Below are 26,633 nucleotides of genomic sequence, written 5' to 3'. Positions count from 1 at the left end.
CCTCCAATCCTCCTTATTCCGAATAGGATTCCTTGCAAGAAAAGGGAAAAGTTGACAGCTATGTGTTTAGCCTATATGTAAACCCTTCAAGAATTTGTCCAATCCTCTTTTGAAGCCATCCAAGATGGCGGCCACCGTTGGCTTCTGCGGAACGAGTTCCACACTGTGGCGAAGCGCTTCCGCTGAATAGGGATGATGAAATGGAAATAGCCTTACCTAAAATAGCCACCACCTCATCGTCCTGTATGACTTCCAGGGATCCCGAGACGACGAAGCAGAGGGCGTCCACGCTTTCCCCCGCATGGTAGATGAGGTCTCCGGGGGCACAGTGGATTGTCTGGAACTCCACTGCCAGGGCCCGCAAGCATCCGTCGCTAGCTAGCCGAAAGGCCGGGTGCTCGTTGAAAACTTTCCGGTTGAGATGTACACAGATATCTGCTCTCATATCTTTGGGACAAATCGAAAGGACCTGGGGAAAGAGTGGAAACATGGCAGTGGCAGGAAAAAGGAAAAGCCAATATTGGATAATAATAATAATAATAATAATAATAATAATAATAATAATAATTATTATTATTATTATTATTTATTAATTATACCCCGTCCATCTGGCTGAGTTTCCCCAGCCACTCTGGGCGGCTTCCAATCAAGTGTTAAAAACAACACAGCATTAAATATTAAAAACTTCCCTAAACAGGGCTGCCTTCAGACGTCTTTTAAAAAGAAGATAGCTGCTTATTTGCTTCATATCTGAAGGGAGGGCGTTCCACAGGGCGGGCGCCACTACCGAGAAGGCTCTCTGCCTGGTTCCCTGTAACCTCACTTCTCGCAGTGAAGGAACCGCCAGAAGGCCCTCAGAGCTGGACTCAGTGTCTGCGCTGAACAATGGGGTTGGAGACTCTCCTTTAGGTATATATAGTGCCCTACACCATTCAAAGAGTTTCGCCAACATATTTTTAGCAACATCACACCTGTGCTGTAGGCCCATATTACTGTACCCATATTTCATATATGGAGACTGAGGCTGGCAGAAGTAGATTGCCTCAGGCCAACTCGAGAATAAAGATTATTATATTTATATTACAGTATTATTATAATACAATATGATTATAATACAATAATCAGTATTATAGTTATATTATTATTATTATTATATAATTAAATATACTATAATAATATTATATTATATTTATAAGAATTACTGTTTATTACATTTATATCCTACTTTTCCTCCCAGGGGCTCAATGTGACATATATACTTTACACACCCACACACAGAAGAAGAAAAAGAAGAGTTTGGATTTGATATCCCGCCTTATCACTACCCGAAGGAGTCTCAAAGCGGCTAACATTCTCCTTTCCCTTCCTCCCCCACAACAAACACTCTGTGAGGTGAGTGGGGCTGAGAGACTTCAGAGAAGTGTGACTGGCCCAAGGTCACCCATCAGCTGCATCTGGAGGAGCGGAGATGCGAACCCGGTTCACCAGATTATGAGTCCACTGCTCTTAACCACTACCCCACACTGGCTCTCTCACACACCCACACGCCTGTTTTATCCTCAAAACAACCCTGAGAGGTAGGCTAGGCTGAGAGGTGGTGACTTGTCCAAGGGCACCCAGTGAATTTCATGGCTGAGTTGGGGTTTAACCCTGGTCTCCAAGGTCATAGTCCAGCTCTCTAACTGCTATACTACCTTGCCTTTATGGCAATGAAATTCGCGCCATGGAATTCATGGCAGAAGAAATACTTGAGCACAAGCCTTTGTTCCAGACCTGCTTACTTAGCTTCACATGTCTTCACACTGCGCCCTTATCACCAATCTCTTCCCCACATTTGGCTTCCTGAAGACAAGACTACAGGCTCGTTTATCTTTGATTTATCACTTTACCCTAATGCCATTCGTACGGGGAGTCTATAAACATGAAATCTAATCAAACAGAAACCTTTTAGCAAATCAAGAACTCTCTTTCGCTGTTCTCAGTGGGTTAAGCTCTGCACATGTTGATATCGGTTATTTAAATTTGTCATCTGGGATGGGGTGAGACACGGCTAGGGATGGGTGAATATAACCACTAAGGGTGCACAGTGTCAGGAGTTCAGCATACACTCGAGTAGGACCCTGGCAGAGACACATGCCCAACTGGCATGTTCCCTCCCTCCTGGTTGATCGTTCAGGAGCTTCAAAAGCTCTCTTCTGCCCGAACATCACAGCGACCGATGCCAACTGACACCGGCACACTTAGGGATCCTCAGAGTTTGTGCAGTTGCATAACACACCTCAGCAACTCAGCATTTTGGCTAATCTACTTTATTTACATATAAAGACACATGGAGCACTGCAACATGGCTCCCTCTCTAGCATCAGACAGCAAAGAGAAAAAGAACAAAGGACAATAGTCCCATTTCACGGAACACGGTAACACAAACATCCTGTCTCTGTCACTTCCCACTCAGTGGAGTCAAAACATATACCGTCATGTGAAAGACAATAATCCCATGACTACAATAATGGAGCAGGAATTCTAACACAGAGATGCCTCTGCACCTCATGTTGGCGACCCCTGATTTAATAGGAGTAAAAGGAAAAGGGGAGTAGATAAAATATCAACATTTATGGGGTCCATCTGAGTATGGGAGAAGTGGAGAAGGGAGCTTTTTCCTGACCTCTCTCCCCTTACCAAAATGTGGTATTATGATAAAATGGCTCCGTTAAGGGAGCTCATCCCAAAGGAGGTAGGGGATAAATTAAAGGGGATCTCAATTGAGGAGATGGAGAATAGTTGGGGAGTAGAAGGTACAATGGAACAGGAAAGTGATATTTAGAATAAAATTAATTGGTTACTGTTTAGGGACATTTTTAATGTTTAATAGATTATTGTATTTTAATATTCTGTTGGAAGCCTCCGAGAGTGGCTGGGGAAACCCAGCCAGATGTGCGGGGTATAAATATTATTATTATTATTATTATTATTATTATTATTATTATTTCTTCCAGCCCAGTATAAAGTAAGCCTCACCAGGTCCACTGGGGCTTAGAGAACGATCCCAAACATGGCTCACTGAGGGTGAGAACCATGCCATCCTACCTTGGGGCTTCATTGAGGTGTGGGGCCACCACTTAAACTTCACCCCTTCCACACATGGTGGAATCTCTGGCACAGAGATTGAGCCCAGAGCCACTATGTGGCAGCCAGCAGTGGGGTCAGCTCAGCCCCATGCCCTCCTCGCCTCTGGAAAGCCACAGAAAACCAGCACTAGCCTGTTTTCTCCTGCTCTGGAGAGTTGGACTCAAACCAACGGCTTCAAGTTACAAGAAAGGAGAATCCGGCTAAACATTGGGAAGAACTTTCTGACAGTAAGAGCTGTTTGACAGTGGAACGGTCTGCCTCGGGAGGTTGTGGACTCTCCTTCCTTGGAGGTCTATAAACAGAGGTTGGGTGGCCATCTATCATGGATGCTTTAGCTGAGATTCCTGCAATGTGGGGAGTTGGACTATTGGACCCTTGAGGTCCCTTCCAACTCTACGTTTCTATGATTCTACAGTAGACTCTCAGGTTGCGAACGTGATCCGTGTGGGAAGCACGTTCACAACCCGCAGCGTTCACAACCCGCAGCACTCCATGTGTGCACACAAGGGTCCCAATTCGGTGCTTCTGCACATGCGCAAGCACCAAAACCCGGAAGTAACCAGTCCTGGTACTTCCAGGTTCAGTGCAGTGCGCAATCCAAAATCGCGCAACCCGAAGCGTCTGTAACCCGAGGTATGACTGTATTTCCACCGGCCCATTTGGCAGAAGGAAACAGGAGGTCAATGAGGGTGGAATGAGATTGGCATCTCTCCACAGGTGGTGGTCTGTGGGATTGTCAACACAGGCTGGCAAGGCTGGCAGAGGGACACCTCCACGCAGTCAAACCCCAGCCCAGCACAAAGGGCGATGCATTGCTCTGTTAATCCCTGAGAAGTGCATTTAGGATTATATTGTAAAATATCACTGAAGAAAGGCCGTTAACAGCTCTTGTTATTCTTTTCATGCTGCCATAAAGAGCTCTAGTGTGTTGAGAGAGAGAGAGAGAGAGCGAGAGCATGAATGTGCAGGGAAGAATCCTGATGCGCTCAGATATCTTAGTAGTGTCATCACTGCAAACGGCGTCCCTTTTTGCAGATACAATAGTGGCACTTTCATCATGTTCTCCAGCAGTTGGGGAGGCGAGACTTCCACTGCGCCGAAGAAAAAAAGCCAGCTAAATCCATCAGGAAGAATCCAGTAATTAACCGAAGTTACAAGCCAAAAAGGTTCTATTTGCGCAGCCAGCCTTAAGCCATCTCCAACTGAAGACACAGATAAAGAGAGGTGGCCCCTCTAAAGAACAAAGGAACAAAGGCCTAGCCCCAGGATATGTGCTTGATTTTTTAAAAAATGCCGTTTTTGGAAATGGATTTGGCTTTTCAAAAGGGAGCAGGAGAGATAAGTAGAAAACAGTGTATGCTTCAATTAAAAAGGCAAGGACTCTGAACCCAGGATCCTCCTTTCATATAACCAGTGGTGTGGAGTGGAGTAGAGTGAACATTACAGTTGGGCTGGGATGATCTGGGTTATTCAATATACTCCAGGGGAATCACACATACTTTGAACTCTCTGCATAGGCTGGGATGCTAGCCTAGCCTTCTCCTTAGTTTTCAGCATGGGGGAAATCTGTCTCATTGGGGGAGCAGTTCAGAGCTATGTGCATTCCTGCCAGCCACCTAAGAGGGTGCAGACCCAACGCAAGGGACAACTTCACCAAGTTCTTCCCACTATCTAATCCAGGAAGGAGAAAATGTAACTTTCTGGGTGTTCTTGGACTCTGGCTCCCATCAGTACCAGGAAATCATGGCGGGTAGTCATCCATGATGGGTGCTATGGTCTTGTAGTGCAGTGGAACCTTGGTTCTCAAACGGCTTAGTTGAGGAACAAATCGGAACCCGAACACCGCAAACCCGTAAGTAAATGCCTTGGTTTGCGAACTTTTTTTGGAAGGCGAATGTCCGATGCGGTTGTCAGCTATTGTTTCCGGGGTGCCTGCACCAATCAGAAGCCGTACCTTGGCTTTCAAATGTTTCAGAAGTCGAACGGACTTCCAGAACGGATTACGTTCGAGAACCAAGATACCACTGTATTTGAAGGACCACAAGTTCCCCATCTATGCTGTGAATTTTAGATACGCCTACCAATGCTCTAGGGATGCGGGTGGCACTGTGGGTCAAACCACAGAACCTAGGGCTTGCCGATCAGAAGGTCGGCGGTTCGAATCCCCGCGATGGGGTGAGCTCCCGTTGCTTGGTCTCTGTTCCTGCCAACCTAGCATTTCGAAAGCACGTCAAAGCGCAAGTAGATAAATAGGTACCGCTCTGGCAGGAAGGTAAACGGCGTTTCCGTGCGCTGCTCTGGTTTGCCAGAAGTGGCTTAGTCATGCTGGCCACATGACCTGGAAGCTGTACGCCGGCTCCCTCAGCCAGTAAAGCGACATGAGCACCGCAACCCCAGAGTTGGCCATGACTGGACCTAATGGTCAGGGGTACCTTTACCTTTACTATATGGGGCTGCATCTGAAGACAGTTTAGAAACTCCAGCTTGTGCAGAATCTGATGGCCAGGCTGCTCACCGGAGTTAGATGGTCTGAGCATACAGTATAACAGCAATCCTGGCCTGATTGCACTGGCTGGTCCCAACTCAAAGTGCTGGTTTTGATCTATAAAGCCTTAAAGGGCTCAGGACCACAAGATCTCAAGCACCGCTCCCCCCCATATGAACCTACCTCAGGCATAGGCAAACTCCGGCCCTCCAGATGTTTGGGACTACAATTCCCATCATCCCTAGCTAACAGGACCAGTGGTCAGGGAGGATGGGAATTGTAGTCCCAAACATCTGGAGGGCCGGAGCTTGCCTATGCCTGACCTACCTGGACCCTGCAAAAATCATCTGAGGCCCTTCTTCTCATCTGAGTGCCTCCTCCCTGAGAGGTCCGGACAGCAGGAATACAAAAACGGGCTTTTTCTGTGGTGGCTCATTGCTTGTGGAATGCTCTCCCCAGGGAACCTCGCCTGGTGCCTTCATTGCATATCTCTTCTCTCAGGCCTTTGGCTAATTAAACAATCTATGGCCTTTTAAACTGGGAGCGGGGTATTGTTTTGGTTTGCTACTATGTTATATATATATATTTTGTTTCTATATTGCAACCCCCCTGTGATCTTCGGCTAAAGGGCGGTATGTAAATTGTAATAATAATAATAATAATAATAATAATAATAATAATAATAATAGCATCACATCCTAGTGAGATAGGCTGTGACCAGGTGAGCTGCTCAGTCTATGGTCCAGGTGTTCCTTGTGTAGATTCACAGCCTCAATTGCCACTCACTAAATTCCTTATCTTTAAACCAGACATGGACTGGGTATGCCTTCAAACAGACAGCCCTTTCAAATAGAGAGGTGTCCTCCTTAAAGTAGGACACACAACCACTGTGCTCTTGCTTCAAAGAAAACCCAGAAAATCCTTTTTCGATTCCTTTTAGCCTTTCTGTCCTATACATTATCAGCTAATAACGTGGATAATGTGAACTGTGAATGATATTGTTTTCGAAAGGACGCCTCTCAGCATCCCTGGGGTTGACTCAGTGAAAGATGCTGTCTTTAACCACTCTATTGCTCTCTGCAGTTGTTTCGCCACTGTATGAGTCTAGAAGAACCACATAAATGTCGGGTATTGGATAGATGCTCTCCCCAACCCGGGGTGTTATTAGCTTTCTACTAAATTACAGAATTAAGCATGCAGCATGATGCCTCTTTTCACCCAGTGGAATCCTATTTCATCGCAACAACCAACAACAACGAGCCTGCTACTGTCTTTCCTCCTTCGCTGCTCGATTCCAGAAGACTAGGAGTGCATGGTTTTCAAAGACCAGTTATTGAGGCTATCAAAAAGGCTGTCATGTAACAAATCTGAAGCACAATGATCATAGCCAGTGACTGTACCTTGTACATGCAGAAAATGTGCAAAATATAAGCCGCTCTGAAGGTGGTGGAAACCTCATCCCCAGAGCTATCACAAGAAAAACAGTAAGAGTCCTGACAGATCAGATCAACAGCCTTTCTAGTTCAGAATCCCACCAACCCCCCAGCAGATAATCAGGTGCTTAATGTGAAACCAGAAGCAGAGCAGAATCACAACAGTTTTTTCCTGCTCATGACTGCCAGGGATTGGTGCCTGTGAGCCTGCAAAGGATGGTGAAGAAATCCGATTCGGCTTGTGTTTAAAGGCGAACCTACCTAAATCATACTTTCCAAAAGAAGACGAGGATCGAAACACAGCCATACTTTGCAATTCACACTTCTTTGAATTTTGCAATACAGTTCTCAGACCCCCCCCCCCCCGAAAAAGTGTAGGTATAGGGAAAGGGTGAGGATATTAGTGGAAATAATAGGCAACGATGCATTATGCTAGGGGGAACTGATTGCAAAAATGAGCATGTTAGTAAAAAGTATTAATTAGGAGACATTTGCAATGAACTGCTGATGAATTTTCATGGGAGTTTTGAAATAATAACACTAATAATCGCAAATTACTGCAGAAACACAGAGAATTGAATTGTTGTTGTTGTTTAGTCGTTTAGTTGTGTCCGACTCTTCATGACCCCATGGACCAGAGCACGCCAGGCCCTCCTGTCTTCCACTGCCTCCCGCAGTTTGGTCAAACTCAAGCTGGTAGCTTCGAGAACACTATCCAACCATCTCGTCCTCTGTCGTCCCCTTCTCCTTGGGCCCTCCATCTTTCCCAACATCAGGGTCTTTTCCAGGGAGTCTTCTCTTCTCATGAGGTGGCCAAAGTATTGGAGCCTCAGCTTCAGGATCTGTCCTTCCAGTGAGCACTGAGGGCTGATTTCCTTAAGAATGGATAGGTTTGATCTTCTTGCAGTCCATGGGACTCTCAAGAGTCTCCTCCAGCACCATAATTCAAAAGCATCAATTCTTTGGCAATCAGCCTTCTTTATGGTCCTGCTCTCGAAGTGAATTATAGATTGATAAAATGAGAAATGGGGAGGGGGGGCTGAAGATGACAGATCCACCCACCCCTAGATCCTGGTGGAAGTACACAACCTTCAGAACTAGTAGCAATTGATTGTTGTATTCTGTTTGTCTACCTTGTCCCTCTTTTAAAGCCACCTCTCTCTATATATAAGAGAGAGATCCATTTGACTCAGAAGTCCCCTGCACGTATAGAGGGGAAAATGCTACCTTATTATGGAGTGGCCTCATTTTCCTTCTAAACAGGCCGAGTTTGTTATTAGTACATACGATGATTTTAAGGCTTTGGTAAATGCACTTTGACTAAATGGATCAATATGTGTGTGGTACTTGGGGGAAACCTGGAAACAATCCATGGCGGAGTGGGAAAAAGAGATACCATTTTGCCTCTGTTGAGAAAGCAAGCTTCAAATCCCCAAGGAGATGCATCTCATATTGTTTGCCTTTTCCTCTGGCATTTTCTTAACACAGGCAGTTTAAGATAAGCTTCCAGAGCAGCTGAAAAGAGCTCAGCAGGGAACAGGGATGATAAAAAGAAAGGTGTGGGACGGTTTGCTGGGAGGACCAGCAGAAAGACGTTTGTAGATTAGGGCTGTGTACTAGAGTGACAAACCTCTGCTAAAAGGCTTTGCCCTGTCCCAATTTCCTTTTGTCTCCACAGTCTGCCTTCTGGGTGGCTTAGCAAATGCTATAGAATTGGTTAAATGCAGTTAATGAGAGAGAGATGGGGGCAGCGTAATTAATGCCAGGCAACTCCACTGAAAGTGTTTGTCCTTTCAAGCCCCATAAAATCGGCCATGCTAAAAGCAGGGTTGCAAAACAGACATTTGCCTTGTGCCCTGTCCTGAGTCACCACAGGCGACCTGGCCGGGATCCGCTCCCTAAAAGTGCACTGTCTCTTTTGAATAGCAATTGATCCTTCCTAATTTTGTAAGCCAGTTTTTTTTATTTTGTTTTGTTTTTAAATGCAGGACATGCTGAAATTAGGCCCGTAACCTTCATGTGTTCTGCTTACGCACATTTTCATTAGACTCAAGTAATAAGGACATAAGGTCCAGCGCTGAGGGCCTTCTGGCGGTTCCATCACTGCAAGAAGCCAAGTTACAGGAACCAGGCAGAGGGCCTTCTCAGTAGTGGTGCCGGCCCTGTGGAACGCCCTCCCACCAGATGTCAAAGAAATAAACAACTATCTCACGTTTAGAAGACAGCTGAAGGCAGCCCTGTTTAGGGAAGCTTTTAATGACTAATGTCTTAATGTATTTTTAATCTTTTGTTGGAAGCTGCCCAGAGTGGCTGGGGAAACCCAGCCAGATGAGCGGGCTATAAATTTGTTGTTGTTGTTGTTGTTGTTGTTGTTGTTGTTGTTGTTGTTGTTATCTGCATCCTCTGTGTGCTTTCACATGAGATCTAGTATTTGAAAGGAATAGCCAAAGTGCTCAAAAGCCATTGGAGACAAGCCCATGACCATGTGGCATGCCATATGCTAGGCAATGGGAAACCTTTGGCCTTCCAGATGTGGCAGAACTACAGCACGCATCATCCCTGGCCATGGGCCCATGCTTGCTGGGCTGATGTGAATTGTAGTTCAGTCACATCTGGAGAGCCAAAGGGTCCCCACACCTGCGCGCATCTATAGGATAAGGTCCCTATTTGTCCAGTTGTATGGATCCAGGGTGCCGCAAATTGTGGACCCCTTCAAAATTGGTTACCACCACCATTGCTTGGGACCAGCGCCGGCTTGTCCTCCACTGGTGACGGCACTGATGGGGGAAATAGGGACTTTCCAGGATCAAATCAGAAGCCTAGATGCGCTTTCGCAATTCCGGGATTGTCCCTGGAAAATCGGGACACTTAGAGGGCACGCAGTCCCCAAATTAGCATCTTCTCTGCTCTTTGTGGGAACACAGCCAGCATTTCTGTCTCCTTACCCAATGCCAATGTGCTTTAAACAAACTGCAGATGTTGCATACTGGGTACCCGCCTCAAAGGCTCAGAACTGTTGGGTGTGAATATCATCAATATAATCATTCTGAGATTAAAGGAGCAGCCGTAAATGCTCTTAAAATACACCAGGGTGTTTGATGCCATTTAATCCTGAGTCGATCCAAGAACAGGCTGAAACCTCTTTGCTCCCACGCGAAACCTGAAATGGTGCCCCGATATACAAAGCCTGGTTTAATGAACCGCTTGACTAGATCTGATTGGAATAATCTCACGTAGAGCTTGTCAAGACTGCTGTATTTCTGGAGAGAGGTATTTTCGCCTTCTTTAATTGCGCAAATCAATGAAAACTTTTCTTGGGGGCAGGGGAGAAACTAATGGAAACCGCAACCCAAATTATATCTATTATTACATTTATATCCCGTCTTTCTGCCAGGGAGGACAAAGTGTCATACGAGGTTCTTCCCCCCCTTCTCCCCCCCAACCGTTTCATTCTCACAACAATCTAGAGAGGTAGGTTAGACTGAGAACTAATGACTGCCCAGGGGTGCCAACTTGAATAAAATATGGGGGGAAAGGTAAGCCCCACCCACATATAAATGATCACAAGACGCAAAACAGGCACACCATTTGAATGGCAATGCCCACCAGCTTTAGGGAGAGGTCTCAAATATTTTATTAGCATTTATTAATTAAATTTATTAGTCACTTTTTTGCCGCAGGCAACTCAAAGCATCTTACCAGCATTGCATATGTGCATTAATGTACATATGCATTTAATGCTATGGGGGGCGGAATATGTGTAGTACGCAAGAACTGTTTACATTTTTAGTGGAACCCAGGGATGTGGGTGGATTCACTTCTCATGTAAATTAAGGAGCAAGATGAGCATTGGAGGTGAAAGACCCAGGAGATGTGTTCCACATCAAGCTTTTCAGAAAAGTCCATCCTTCATCTTTATGTACCTTAGCATCACCAAAGCCAGACAGCATGGGTAGGCAAACTAAGGCCTGGAGGCCGGATCTGGCCCAATTGCCTTCTAAATTCGGCCCACGGATGGTCCGGGAATCAGCGTGTTTTTACATGAGTAGAATATGTCCGTTTATTTAAAATGCATCTCTGGGTTATTTGTGGGGCATAGGAATTCGTTCATTCCCCCCCCCCAAAATATAGTCTGGCCCCCCACAAGGTCTGAGGGACAGCGGACCGGCCCCCCTGCTGAAAAAGTTTGCTGACCCATCCCCTGCCTGATAGCAATCAAGAAGCCCAAAGCGGGGGTGGGAGAATCTGGTAACGTTTTGTTGCTAGCAGTGAGCTCCCTTAATTAAAAATGTTGGCTGAGCAACCACTGTTTGCAGTTCTCTGTGTAACGACCTATTTTCCCGTGTAACCCATTAATTTTTCAACTGCTGTCAAGTGCGTTTCAATTAAAAACCAAGGAATTTAAATCCAAGATGAGTATTCCCCTCTCCCCCACCCCACCCCCGTTCCCAAGAACTGCTGTAAATATTATTATGGCCGCTTAAGAGATCTTATCTGAAGAGTGCTTTTCTGGCACTTGCCTGGGCCACTTCAGGCACTACGTTCTTAAGACGTGTCAAGCGCACACTTAAGGAAGAGAATGCGGCCAGCATCTCTTACCAAAGAATTGAGTCCTCCTATGTATGCAGATGACACAACCTCGATGGCAGAAAGTGAGAAGGAATTAAAGAATCTTTTAATGAGGGTGAAAGAGGAGAGCGCAAAATATGGTCTGAAGCTCAACATCCAAAAAACGAAGATCATGGCCACTGGTCTCATCACCTCCTGGCAAATAGAAGGGGAAGAAATGGAGGCAGTGGGAGATTTTACTTTCTTGGGCTCCATGATCACTGCAGATGGTGACAGCAGCCACGAAATTAAAAGACGCCTGCTCCTCGGGAGAAAGGCGATGACAAACCTAGACAGCATCTTAAAAAGCAGAGACATCACCTTGCCGACAAAGATCCGTAAAGTTAAAGCAGTCCCATGGACTGCAAGAAGATCAAAACTATCCATTCTTAAAGAAATCAGCCCTGAGTGCTCACTGGAAGGACAGATCGTGAAGCTGAGGCTCCAAGACTTTGGCCACCTCATGAGAAGAGAAGACTCCCTGGAAAAGACCCTGATGGTTGGGGAAGATGGAGGGCACAAGGAGAAGGGGACGACAGAGGACGAGATGGTTGGACAGTGTTCTTGAAGCAACCAGCATGAGTTTGACCAAACTGTGGGAGGCAGTGGAAGACAGGAATGCCTGGCGTGCTCTGGTCCAGGGGGTCACAAAGAGTCAGACACGACTAAACGACTATACAACAACAATGTATGCTTGTTGAGGAGCCTGAATAAGCTGCAGATCCCTGTTGAGAATGCACAAATATATGAGGGGCTGCTGCTCGCCAGCCTCATCTACCCCCTCTCCCTTGCCAGACCCCAAACCCCCTTGCCAAATGCCTACCTTTTGCATCTCACCCAGACCCCGCAATTTGCAGCCACGCAAAGAAAACCCAGGTGTCCTGCTACGCAGAGAACCTGACACCTATGTGCTCCCTACACTGCTGTAGGCAGTTTACGTCTGAATACTAGTCTCTGGGAATCCGGCCGCTACTGTATTATGACCGTCTACTAAGAGCCAAACCTGCAACACTAAAGCAGGATGCTGCATAGACACAGCACACCTGGTATCCTCAACTGGTGTTACAGGGCTTTTGCGCTCCTATTTGCACAGGTTTTAAACAGATCAGAGCATCTACAAGGCTGCATCCCATTTGGCTCAGGTGTTGAGTCTAATGCAGGTCTACCTAGTCTAAACCGAAAACTCACACGCCGACTCTCTTGCCTCTGGACAAACGTACAGCCAGGTGCTATTTTAAGAAGACACACTTTCTCCGTGACGTATTGGACAGCCGTTATTTTTAAACCCTCACGTTCCCATACGATTATCATTTTCTGTCGCCATAGGAACCTTGCTGCAAAGGTTTAAATATAGCATCTCCCCCCCCCCTTCCACCCCCCCAGGGATATACAATTCTTCGCTACTCCTTTTCTTATTTGGTTTGTAAAGGAGGGAATTAAACTTCTCATAACGGAAGACATTACTGCCTGCAATGTAGCAGGTGAGGCTGGGGTAAAGAATGCTATATAATATAATAAATCCCACTGCACAGATCGAGATGAGTTTCTTGTTTGAGACATCCACTGACTGCAGATGCGGAGGAGCTTATGGCAGGGCTAACCAACACAATGTTTTTCAGATGCCGGGGACTACAACTCCCATCAGCCCCATCCAGCAGGGCCAGTCCAGTGGTCAGGAAGGGATGGGAGTTGTAGTCCATTTGCAGGGCATTGACTACAAATGGCCTGTGGTCCCAAGACATGCAGAAGAAAAATCCTGCTACATATTGCACTGCAGTTATCGACCTTATCCAACGGTTGAGAAAAGATAAATACGCTGATGTATTTGTTTAAGCATCATGGAGCTGGGAAGTAAAAGGCGATACTCAGAAAGGCCACAGAGAATATATATGAAATCCAATATTTCAAAGAAGGGAGAAACAACCAGAAGCAGGGCTTAATATCCACCAGGAGCAAAGCAGTGGCACTAAAGGAAAAAATATGCAAAGTAATTTGATAAAGGAAAAAGGATTCAGGATATTAAAGAGAGATTGTTCTTTTAAAGGATCAGTATAGTGAGTTCTGAACCAAACACCACCCAACTTCTGCTATGCAGTAACAAGAAGCAACAGTACCTGAGAAGTTCAACAAACTAGGGAATGCAATATCTTTTTCTCTCTCTTTTGCTTTAGTGCCCCGTTTATTTTCATTAAGTGAATTTTGTACCCATTTGTAAAAAAAAAACCCAATCAGTCTGACTTTCACATTTATTCATTAGCCCAATGGTGGGGGACCTCAACCACTAGCGTAACTAGGCTAAGTGGAGTCCTAATAGGACCCATGACACCAGTTTTCCCCAAACCACACCCTCCTGCCTAATACCTGATGTCGTATGTGACACTTCCTGTATCGCATGGGAACTCCCTAGTGCAGCCAATGGGCTTGCTCTCAGCACCTATCAGCTGATGAACACTGAGGGAGTGTCCCTTTGAAGTGTGTTTGCTCTGCCCATCAGATGATTGGTGCTGCGACCTGTACCAGTTAATTATGCACTTAAGTAGTTTGCATATCTTTGCTTATCTTCCATAATTCTGCTTTTGCCAGTCAAGGAAGGAGTAGCGAAATATGAAGCCCTTTTGCACGACCAGCTGCTGGAATTTTTTAGAGAAAATCCTACTGTGATTTTACTAAATATTACCCATACACTTTGAAGCTTACCTTCTCAGTCTTAAGGACTAGAAAGTTGATTTTTTAAAAAAGGAAGGAACGAACGAACGAACGAACTCAGGCTGTTGCCAACTAATTTTAATGCCAATTACTGCAATTGTGTCATGCTATCATGGGTGTACAGAACACACACCATTCTACCCTTTTAAAAAAACAAGTATGCATCATAGTAACATTATTTAATGAATAAGAATGGGATTCTGAATTGTTACACCTCTCCTTCTGCTCTGAAAATGCACATTGGCTTAACTTGACCAGCCACTGGGGTTTCACACTCACAAACACACACGTATCGTACCTTCTCTGTGTCGATCCCTTTGGACATTGACCAGGTGGAGACGATATAATCCATGACTCGTTCGCTAAGGCCTTTGGGGACTTGGTACAACTTTAAGAAATCTCTCACATTGTTCAGCATCTCATGGTAGCGGTTGGTGTTGGCATACATCTGTTGGAAAATTGTGGTGACGTTCCCAAAAATAGTTGCATAAAGGAGAGCTGGAAAAGAGCAAGAAGCAGAATTAGAAGCGCTAAGTGGTCGGCGTTCACGTAACATGCCCAAGCCGTGCTCCTTGTTCCACTGGGTGCACTGTGCAGCAAAGCTCCATCTATGCCAGTCACGCCCGCCATCTTGGCCTCCCAGAGAGCTGTGCCTCTGGAACCATGTGGGGCTTTTGGAAACATGGGTTGGCAGGTATGACTGTGTGGGCCTTTGCTTTACACTATGCCCCACACTGTCAACAAAAGTTAAAAGGAAAAACACTGTGATTGTGATGGCTGTGATGGCCAATGTGACTACACTCTGCCTCCATGGTCAGAGGCAAAGATGCTTCTGGATGCCAACTGCTGGAAGCCACAGTGGGGCAGACTGCTCTTGAGCTCAAATTCTGCTTGAAGGTTTCCCCCAGGTCCCCTTTTGGCCACTGTGAGAACAGGAGGCTGGACCAGATGGGCCATTGGTCTGATCCAGGAAGGATCCTCTTATGTTCTTATGACTGCCATCACCATGAAACCACCTGGCAAAGGGGAGGAGAGGGAAAGGCTTTCAGGGAGGTGCATAGGCACCTAAATGTTAGGATTTTTATCTATCCGAGCTGCTCTAGCAATGGTACTATGTTTTGTGTACATCATGTCAGTGTCTGAGTGAGCGTGAGACAGGAAGTCTGAGCACTACTGGAAGTTAGTTGGAAGTTAGTGTCACTTCTGTTTGTGTCGCAGTTCTGTACTGGTGTTCAGAGAGCACACACATACTGATGGAGTCTCTGTATTATAAGCCGGTAAATAAAGTACAGTGGTACCTCGGGTTAAGTACTTAATTCGTTCTGGAGGTCTGTACTTAACCTGAAACTGTTCTTAACCTGAAGCACCACTTTAGCTAATAGGGGCCTCCTGCTGCCGCTGTGCCACCAGAGCACGATTTCTGTTCTCATCCTGAAGCAAAGTTCTTAACCTGAAGCACTATTTCTGGGTTAGCGGAGTCTGTAACCTGAAGCGTATGTAACCTGAAGCGTATGTAACCTGAAGCGTATGTAACCCGAGGTACCACTGTAGTTTAGAACTACGACTGAGTCTTTCTTCTGTTATGATATGCCAGAAGACTAGCGTGCACTTCTCAGGGGAGAAGGGTTGCTTATTACCGGTCTCTCTGGATTGAGGGAAATTTACAGCCAGAGCCAGAGAGGACCACCGGAGAGATACTTGGGAAGTTGGCAGCCTTCCCAGGGTATGTTTCCAACACAAAATTCTATTTTTTTTAGAATCATAGAGTTGGAAGAGACCACAAGGGCCATCAAGTCCAACCCCCTGCCAAGCAGGAAACACCATCAGAGCACTCCTGACATATGGTTGTCAAGCCTCTGCTTAAAGACCTCCAAAGAAGGAGACTCCACCACACTCCTTGGCAGCAAATTCCACTGTCGAACAGCTCTTACTGTCAGGAAGTTCTTCCTAATGTTTAGGTGGAATCTTCTTTCTTGTAGTTTGGATCCATTGCTCCGTGTCCGCTTCTCTGGAGCAGCAGAAAACAACCTTTCTCCCTCCTCTATGTGACATCCTTTTATATATTTGAACATGGCTATCATATCACCCCTTAACCTCCTCTTCTCCAGGCGAAACATGCCCAGCTCCCTTAGCCGTTCCTCATAAGGCATCGTTTCCAGGCCTTTGACCATTTTGGTTGCCCTCCTCTGGACACGTTCCAGTTTGTCAGTGTCCTTCTTGAACTGTGGTGCCCAGAACTGGACACAGTACTCCAGGTGAGGTCTGACCAGAGCAGAATACAGTGGCACTATTACTTCCCTTGATCTAGATGCTATACTCCTATTGATGCAGCCCAGAATTGCATTGGCTTTTTTAGCTGCCGCGTCACACTGTTGGCTCATGTCAAGTTTGTGGTCAACCAAGACCTAGATCCTTTTTACTGAGGTTGTTAGGCATGTGGAAGCTCAGTTGGGCTAACTTAACCTCACAGCAACCTCCCCTCCCCAAATCACGCACACAAACAAAGCACATTGCAACCAACCATGCTGGGGGCCTTCTGATCTGCCTGCTGGGAGCCCAAGGGGCCCTCCGCTGCCTCTCTCCACCTGGCTTGGGCCGGGGCCTGACAGGCTCCATAAAGGACTGCTGCTGCTGTTGCTCGACAGAGAGGGCTCCTTTTTAAAATTGTTTTTATTTTTTACCTATGTCATTTTAAATTGTATTTGATATTAATGTTGTATTTTTAGTTTCAGATATTATGATTTATGTGGAAATTGTTTTCCATTTGGTTGTGTACCTTTTGATGTGTTTCATTTATTGTTTGTGACTTTTGTTATGTTGGTAATTGGGACGCGGGTGGAGCTGTGGGTTAAACCACAGAGTCTAGGACTTGCCGATCAGAAGGTCAGCGGTTCAAATCCCCGCAACTGGGTGAGCTCCCATTGCTCGGTCCCTGCTCCTGCCCGCCTAGCAGTTTGAAAGCACGTCAAAGTGCAAGTAGATAGATAGGTACCGCTCCGGCGGGAAGGTAAACAGCATTTCCATGTGCTGCTCTGGTTCGCCAGAAGCGGCTTTAGTCATGCTGGCCACATGACCCGGAAGCTGTACGCCGGCTCCCTCGGCCAATAAAGCGAGATGAGCGCCGCAACCCCAGAGTCGGTCACGACTGGACCTAACGGTCAAGGGTCCCTTTACCTTTACCTATGTTGGTAATTATGTAAATCTTGTCATGTTGTAAGCTGCCTTGAGCATTGTTTTAACTATGGAAAGGCGGCATACAATTAAAATGATGATGGTGGTTATCTCTTGCCCTCCACCAGCAAAATCAAGATACCAAACCATGTGACACTAACACAAACGCTCGGCTCATATATTACAAAAAAGAATGGAAGTTTATTGTCCTCCCCCATGCCTGTTTCCTCCCTTTGTCTCCCCCAATTATCTTCCCCCACCAACCCCATGCTACCCACATCAAAAATGCCTCAAACTGAATATAACTGACCTGCATGAAGGACTCTATGATTTGAAAACAGAGACACTGAATGTACTTTTGTTACTCATGAAAATATTTTAATAAAAACATTAAAAAAACAGCAACCAGGTGACCTATCCCCCCTCAGCAGCGAAAGACAACATGTATCAATGTGTAGTGGAAAAACTACATTTGAAAGGTTTAATCATCTGAGCTATTACAGATACACCTGACTGCTGAGACGTACTGGGAACCACCATGCAAAGATTTTCAGTCATTTCTAAAACCTGCAGCTGTAATTCCACTGGAATTGTTGGAAGAGTCAAGCAAATGTCACTGAAATTAATGGAAAATGTTTAGGGCTGAACAACATGATGGTGGAACATTATTTTCCCTGAAAGGGTGTGGGGGGTGGTTATGAGGGAGCATGCATATATAAACTCTGCTATTTTTGAATTAGCTTTGCTTGAAAGTGGGCACTCTGGCTGGTACATAGCGACGTGTGTTAAACTCTGTTTATTTAAAATGCTGCCTGCCTGTTATAAAAGCTGCCCTATTTTTCCATCTCCCAGCGTTGATCAGATTTCTGCAGACCTGAATGCGCTGTAATTTTCAAGCCACAGCAGAAAATCTACTACAATCCTGGCCCAAAGACCTGCAGGCATCCCAATGAAATAATCAGGACTCGCTCCCAAGGGTGCAAAGGCAAAGATGCAACACAACATTTATTTTATTTGTATTTCATTTTTCACTGAGTCCAGTTTTATGTTGTTGTTGTTGTTTAGTCGTGTCCGACTCTTCGTGACCCCATGGACCAGAGCACACCAGACACTCCTGTCTTCCACTGCCTCCCGCAGTTTGGTCAAACTCATGTTTGTAGCTTCGAGAATACTGTCCAACCATCTCGTCCTCTGTCATCCCCTTCTCCTTGTGCCCTCCATCTTTCCCAACATCAGGGTCTTTTCTCTTCTCATGAGGTGGCCAAAGTCTTGGAGCCTCAGCTTCACGATCTGTCCTTCCAGTGAGCACTCGGGGCTGATTTCCTTTAGAATGGATGCGTTTGATCTTCTTGCAGTCCATGGGACTCTCAAGAGTCTCCTCCAGCACCATAATTAAAAACTGACTTTGAACTATGTTGCCAGTTTTATAGGAACATCTAAACATCAGACTCTGTTTCATGGCAAGTCTGACCTAAGGTCCATCAACCTTGATATTGTCTACTCTGACGGCAGCAGCTCTTTGGAGTGCAAGCAAGGGGATATTCCCAGTCTTACCTGGATCAGCCTGGGATTGAACCTGGGACATTCTGTATGCAGAGCAGATGCTCTGGCACTGAGCCACATCCCTTCCCCCATGTCCCCAAGTTCTTTTCACCCAAAATTATCAGCATCCACAGCTATAGCAGCTGCAACTGTTGGGATTTTTGCCTACATGCTATCTGTTGCAGCTTCCCACAGTAGCAATTAAGGAGTTGGCTGAAGGCCAAGAAGACTGAACAGAGGGAGTTATTCTGCCAAGAGATATGAGACCTTGGATACAACTCTGCTATTGGTCGAGGTCACCCACATAGGCATGATGACTCATGACCTTCCTGTGGTTGGTTGGTTGGTTGGTCAGTGTTGTTCTGAGAGTTTGTTGGAGTTTGTTCAGAGAGAGTTAAGATCCGTGTCTGTATCCTGTATATAGTAACTTGTGAATCTGCTGTAAATAATAAACCTATAAGTAACCAAGTTACTAGTAGCAGCGTCTTATTCCTGCTTCATCCTGCCAGCTTGCAACCAACTGCTTCTGGACGGTCTACGTATGCTCTGCAATATTCAACAGGTTATGGCTGAGATCCTTCAACAGCAGCAACACTGGGAAGGAGCCTTGGTGGAGCAGCAGGCGTGGCTGTGGGCTCTTCTGATCCCTGAGGCCACTGTTGGCAGGTGCCCAGCCATGCTGATTCCTGATGCCAGCCGTTCCTCAAGGAAGCCCATAAGCAGAACATGAAAACCTAGAACCCTTCCCTTTGCTGTCTCTATGGAGTTTCAGTTCAGATACAGTCGTACCTTGGATCCCAAACGCCTTGAGACTCGAACGTTTTGGCTCCCGAATGCCGCAAACCCAGAAGTGAGTGTTCTGGTTTGTGAACGTTTTTTGGAAGCCGAACGTCTTGACACGGCTTCTGCGGCTTCCGATTGAGCGCAGGAAGATCCTGCAGCCAATTGGAAGCCGCGCCTTGGTTTTCGAACGTCTTCGGAAGTCGAACGAATGAATTCTGTTCGAGAACCAAGGTACGACTGTACCATGGCTAATAACCCTGGTCCCATAATGCAGGGGGCTATGCAGTCTCGCCGGTTGCGATGCTCACTGAAGTCATCACTTGGCCAGAGCTGATGTCCAGCAGCATGAATTGGGCTTCACTAGGGAGCGGAATGCCATGTCTGTGGGTTCTTTAAAATGCAGGCAAACCAACAACCCATGTTTTGCTAGATAGGAACATGATTGAGCTGAAACTCACAGAGTTTTCCTGGAAACTTGCTAGCGAGGACGCCATGAGAGACATTCCCATTGTGCACATCCTCTCTTCCTCTCCCTGCTCTGCCAGAAATGTGACAACATCTGCTACATTTTTAGCTAGACTTACTGTAAGTACAGTGGTACCTCTGGTTAAGAACTTAATTCGTTCCGAATGCCCGTTCTTAACACCTGAAACTGTTCTTAACCTGAAGCACCACTTTAGCTAATGGGGCCTCCCGCCAGTGGCGTAGCGTGGGGGGTTCAGGAGGGGCCGGCCGCACCGGGCGCAACATCTGGGGGGGGGGGCGCGCTCGCAGCTCTCTGCCCCTACCTGGCTCTCTCTCACTGCAGTGCTGGCTGTGCGTATCTGATCCGAGCTGCCGGGTCGCCATCCACTGTGGAGGGGAGGGTGCCAGGCGTGTGGTGCGGTGTGGAGAGAGAGCAAGGGACTATCTGGGGGATGGACAGTGCAGCGGGGGGGGGGGGCGCAAATTACTTGCCTTGCCCCGGGTTAGGGAGCGCAAATTACTTGCCTTGCCCCGGGTGCTGACAACCCACACTACGCCACTGCCTCCCGCTGCTGCTGCGCTGCCAGAGCACGATTTCTGTTCTTATCCTGAAGCAAAGTTCTTAACTCGAGGTACTATTTCTGGGTTAGCGGAGTCTGTAACCTGAAGCATCTGTAATCTGAAGCATCTGTAACCCAAGGTACCACTGTATCCCTTTTTTAACTGAACAGCCATTTTAAGCCTGCCTGACATCAGTTACTCTTCAGTAAGTACAGTGGTACCTCAGTTTATGAACTTAATCCGTTCCGGAAGTCCGTTCTTAAACTGAAACCGTTCTTAAACCGAGGTGCGCTTTCCCTAATGAGGCCTCCCGCCGTTGGGGCCCTTCCACCGTTCGGATTCCGTTCTTAGACCGAGGTAAAGTTCGCAAACCGGGACACTATTTCCGGTTTTGTGGAGTTTGTAAACCAAATTGTTCTTAAACCGGACTGTTCTTAAACCGAGGTAACACTGTATTCTGAGCGACTGAATGTTACCTTTTGCAAGACTGCTTGAGTGATTATTGTTTTAAGGCGAGAAAGGAGGGAAATGCAAGGGAAATCCAGTCTGACACTGTCCGGAGACACTTCCGGGTCACGTGGCCAGCGTGACATCACTGCTCTGGCGAGCCAGAGCCGCACACGGAAACGCCGTTTACCTTCCCGCTAGTAAGCGGTCCCTATTTATCTACTTGCACTTTTTGGCGTGCTTTCGAACTGCTAGGTCGGCAGGCGCTGGGACTTAACAACGGGAGCGCACCCCGCCGCAGGGATTCGAACCGCCAACCTTTCAATCGGCAAGCCCTAGGCGCTGAGGCTTTTACCCACAGTGCCACCCGCGTCCTGGATTACGTAAAGGTTAAAATAGCCTGTCTAAGTAAGCTTCTCTTTAAGCTGCAAAGAGACAGCACTCTGCTGAACTCATGAATGTGAGGAAGAATAATGCCTAATGAATGTATCCTTTCCTAGCATCTATTCACATCCCAACAATATCAAGGAAAGGGAAATTCAACTCTTGATCTTGCTCTCGGAGCAGGACGGTCTGGAAGGATGCTTCCAGTGCCACAAAGCTGTGTTTGTGTGCGTCCCCCTGGCTACACATGCTGCCGTCAGCGCTTTTGCTCTGTTGGGCAGGGACCCAACAATAAAACCCTATGAAGGCCGTTTTGTCAATTACCAAACAAAGCAGGCAGAGCATCCCTGGCTATTTAAAAAAGAAAATAACTGATTCGTTGCTGTTTCAGCATTTCCTAGCAGTTCTAAACTGGCCTTTCAGGAAGGAAAAGAAGAACAACGTGTGCCGGAAACTCTGTTTCCTCTGTAGTTTAGGGGTGGGGGAGAGAGAACTGTGGTCCTCTTGAAGCAGGGATGGGGACTCTGCAACCTCCCGATATTGGACTACAACTCCTATCACCCCTGGCCTTTGACCATCCTGCCTATCATCCTTCTAAGACTGTGATTTTCTAAAGTGGGTGAGAACAACCCTGGAGTGTGCGTGATGATATTACCTGGGGGGCTCTAAGAGGCAAGTGGGCAGCAGGGGGGTGCTGGAGGTGTAAGTGATTATCAGACTTTAATTAAACTAAATATTTTAATTGAACTAAATAGTTTAATTTGGATTTTTGAATAGATCTGGAAGAAGAAGAAGAAGAAGAAGAAGAAGAAGAAGAAGAAGAAGAAGGAGGAGGAGGAGGAGGAGGAGGAGGAGGAGGAGGAGGAGGAGGAGGAGGAGGAGGTGGTCTCTCTCCAAGATCTCTGTGTCTCCCTTTCTAATGTTTTGGCTGGCAAAGCAAAAATGGTGACTTTATGATAAGGTTCCCAGACGTCCCCATTTCCCAGGGACAGTCCCCGGATTTACAAATCAGCCCCTTCACAAAATCCATTGAAGTTGAAAAGTGTCCCCAGATTCATTGAAAAAAATCTGGTAACCTTACTTTATGAGTCACTGAAGTGTTTACATCACTAAGAAGCCATAGGACCTTCTCTGCTGGGGAGAGACATCTTTCCTGTATGGATAGTAAGGTGAGAAATCACCTCCTGGGTCCAATGTATAGTGAGCAATATAGTAAACAGTGCAAGATGCCTTCCACCTGCGGTTGCCCACATATACAGAGGCTGTCTTCATATGGTACCCTGTTATATCATCCGTCTAGGATGGCGGAGGGCATAACTTGAAAACACAGCTCAGTAAAAGTGAATCTAAGTGATGCTGGCTGGAGATTCGATAGGTGACTGACTCTAAAATGGACCGTTTTTAGAAGGGGAACAAGGAACTCGGGCTAAATGCCGCTTCACTGCTGAAGCACCTTCTGGTGAGATCTCATGGAACTCTTGCGAGGTCTCACAAGATCTCACTGGCAAACGCTGCTTCTCCTCGCTTCTCTGGCAGTCCCGCCCCATGGGATTTCACCACCCGAGGCAGCTGCCTCATTCTGCCTCATGGGTGAGGTGGCCCTGACATCTGTGCTTTGAAGGGTAGAGCAGCCTTCTGGAGAAGATTTGGGGTGTCCCCGGGGGGCTGCATAGGGGGGAGAGGAAGGGGAGGTTCTGTAGCACAAGCAGACTTTTGCTCTGCTGGGGGGTGGGCACAACTGGATCTCACCCATAATGCAATGAGACTCATTAGGACCTGAACCACACACACACACCCAGTCTGTGGAAGTTGTGAGAAATCACTTTGTTTTCTCCAACATGCCTCCTTACCGCAAATTAATCAGGAAATTGCCATTAGGTGGTTATTGTCGCTTTCTCCTAAGATACTTGCTGCTGTATTGCATTAGCCAACTATTCTGAATAAAATAATGAGCTGAGTCTTTCTGAGGATGAAAGTATGCGTGGAATACTTAGCAGAGTTGAGCTAAATAGCCTTCAGTAGCAAGGATATCATCATAACACTCAAAGAACTCCCCGACTTTACGCTCTGGAAACTCCACAATTTATGCTCCAAATTGCCTCTATTAAAAATAAGCAAAATAGCACCAGGTTAATAATATCCTCTAATGGGCAAAGTGTTTCGACAGAGGTGTTTTTTAATGGAGATTTATACAGAAGAACTAAATGCTCTCCGCGGTGCTTCCTAGAAGCACTGAAAACTGGGATTGGCCCAAGACACACACACCTAACCAAACAAGAAAGAGGAAAAACATAGAGCACTGACTTCCTATAGTTTTCCAAGCAGAATTGAAGATCTTAATACTGGCACGTAGTGTCCTAAATGGGAAGCATATTGCAACATTTACAATGCATTAGCATGCAGTGCTTCCTAGATTCTTATTAAGTGAGGTGAGAGCAATTTAAGGGGAAATAGCAGATGGAACTGAAGCTCAGAATCTCTCCAGGAGGGCTGGCAGGGGGGCTGTGGCTCAGTGGAAGAGCATCTCATACCCTCCAATGTTCCTCAGATGAAAATAGGGACATTTCCCATTCCTCCCTACCCAGGTGACCCTCCTCGGTCCTCCATTTTTGTGCCCCCAAGCATTTACCATCAAGGATCTGGAAACCAAGCCATATGAGGAACGGTTGAAGGAGCTGGGTACCATATCAACACCAAGTGTTGGTGCTGACTTTAAAAGCCCTAAACGACCTCAGTCCTGTATAACAGAAGGAGCGTCTACACCAGGGGTCAGCAAACTTTTTCAGCATGGGGCCAGTCCACTGTCCCTCAGACCTTGTGGGGAGCCAGACTATATTTTGGGGGGAAATGAACCAATTCCTACGCCCCACAAATAACCCAGAGATGCATTTTGAATAAAAGGATACATTGTACTCATGTAAAAACATGCTGATTCCCAAACCATCTGTGGGCCGGATTGAGAAGGCAATTGGACCAAATCTGGCCCCCAGGCCTTAGTTTGCCTACCCATGGTCTACACTCCCATCATTCAGCCTGGACACTGAGGTCCAGTGCCAAGGGCCTTCTGGCGGTTCCCTCATTGAGAGAAGTGAGGTTACAGGGAACTAGGCAGAGGGCCTTCTCGGTAGTGGTCCCCTCCCTGGGGAATGCCCTCCCAGCAGATGTCAAGGCAACAAGCCTTTTACTTTTAAAAGACATCTGAAGGCAGCCCTGTTTCGGGAAGTTTTTAATGATTAATGCTGTATTGTGTTTTTAATATTCTGTTGGAAGCTGCCCAGAGTGGCTGGGGAAACCCAGCCAGATGGGCGGGGTATAAATCAATCAATCAATCAATCAATCAATCAATATCTTCAAATATTTGAAGGGCTGTCAATTGAAAGAGGAAACAAGCTTGTTTCTCCCTGCTTTGGAGTCGAACCAATGGCTTAAAGTTACAAAAAAGGCGATTCCGTCTAAACAGCAAGAAGAACTTTCTGGCAGTAAGAGCTTTTTTGACAGTGGAATGGTGTTCCTCAGGAGGTGGTGGACTTTCCTTTAAACAGAGGTTAGATGACCATCTGTCGTGGATGTTTTTCCATGAGTAGAATGTGTCCTTTTATTTAAAATGCATCTCTGGGTTATTTGTGGGGCTTGCCTGGTGTTTTTACATGAGTAGGATGTGTGCTTTTATTTAAAATGCATCTCTGGGTTATTTGTGGGGCATAGGAATTCGTTCATTTTATTTTATTTTTTCAAAATGTAGTCTGGCCCCCCACAAGGTCTGAGGGACAGTGGACCGGCCCCCTGCTGAAAAAGTTTGCTGACCCCTGGTTTAAGCGCTAACCTGCAGGTCTCCCTGGGGGATAAAAGCAGAGTAAACGCAAGTGTGGATGAACTCTGTTGGTGCAGAGTTTCAGCCGTAAATATTGTACGTGTGAAACATTCAGAAAAAGTCCTGACATTAAGAGCTGTTCGGCAGCAGAACAGACTCCCACGAGAGGTGGTGGGCTCTCCTTCCTTGGAGGTTTTCAAGCAGAGGTTGGATGGCCATCTGCCATGGATGCTCCACCTGAGATTCCTGCATTGCAGGGGGTTGGACTAGATGACCCTCGGGTCCCTTCCAACTCTTAAGATTCTATGATTCTATAGTGATTCCAGACCTGGCTGGAAGCTGTGCTGCTGTAGTTAGCATTTAGCTAATTGATATCTTTAATATGCTTTCGTTTTTAAAGGAGACCTGCATCCCTCTTTGTGACAGACTGTCTGAGACAGACTTTCCTCTTGTTCTGCAGAATCTGGCTGCATTCTTACATATTGCATTCCAATATTTTCTCAATTTCCACATTATCTTTTGAGCTTTCACACAGGGTAAAAGCCACTTGCGGAAATCTAGCAGAATATAGAGCATGTTCAGTGTACGTTTCGGTGTTATTTGCAAACTTTTTTTTCCCCTGGCAGCAAATAACATGGAACTCATTCGCTATATACTGCTAGATTTCCAGAAGTGGCTTATATGCCGTGTGAAAGGTCAAAAATAATGTGGAAATTAAAAGTTAGGGAAATGTCAGGAAAATGGAATAAACTGCCATGTGAATGCAGCCATGTGAATAGACTCAGAGTCAGACCTGGCTGATACAGCCAATTTCCCTCCAATAGGATTATTGAAATCACAATTAAAATAGTTACACAGCTGAAATCCTCATCGCTGTCCACAGATGCTGAGCTTGGAATCGGCAAAACATTTAGATCTATTAGGTAATTACGAGTGTGTTTTCTAATGCTAATATACAGCCAGCCGACAGACAAAAATTAAGCAGGTGAATCTTCTTGGCTTGGAGAGAAAGTGATTGGGAGAAGAGCCAAGTGCTTAATTTTTAGGGCTGAGCACTGGATCCGGCCACATCCTGGATCCCACAAACCAAATTGGACCAATTCAAATT

General features: G+C 46.2%; 1 protein-coding gene across 1 annotated transcript in view; it reads right to left on the bottom strand.

Annotated features, from left to right (window-relative positions):
* The window catches only part of KCNH5 (potassium voltage-gated channel subfamily H member 5), a 182,363-nt gene that overhangs the window by 50,649 nt on the left and 105,081 nt on the right, over positions 1-26,633 (bottom strand). The window contains exons 8-9 of the mRNA XM_083434865.1: positions 14,660-14,859; positions 217-469 (exon numbers count right to left, since the gene is read on the bottom strand). Of these exons, the coding sequence (XP_083290991.1) occupies positions 217-469; positions 14,660-14,859 (453 nt within the window). The remainder of the gene's footprint in view (positions 1-216; positions 470-14,659; positions 14,860-26,633) is intronic.

Source organism: Podarcis tiliguerta (assembly GCF_965153285.1).
Source record: "Podarcis tiliguerta genome assembly, chromosome: 1".
In the NCBI taxonomy this organism is placed as follows: domain Eukaryota; kingdom Metazoa; phylum Chordata; class Lepidosauria; order Squamata; family Lacertidae; genus Podarcis; species Podarcis tiliguerta.
Note: the sequence above shows the minus strand (reverse complement) of the source record. Positions and strands in the feature narration are given on the sequence as shown.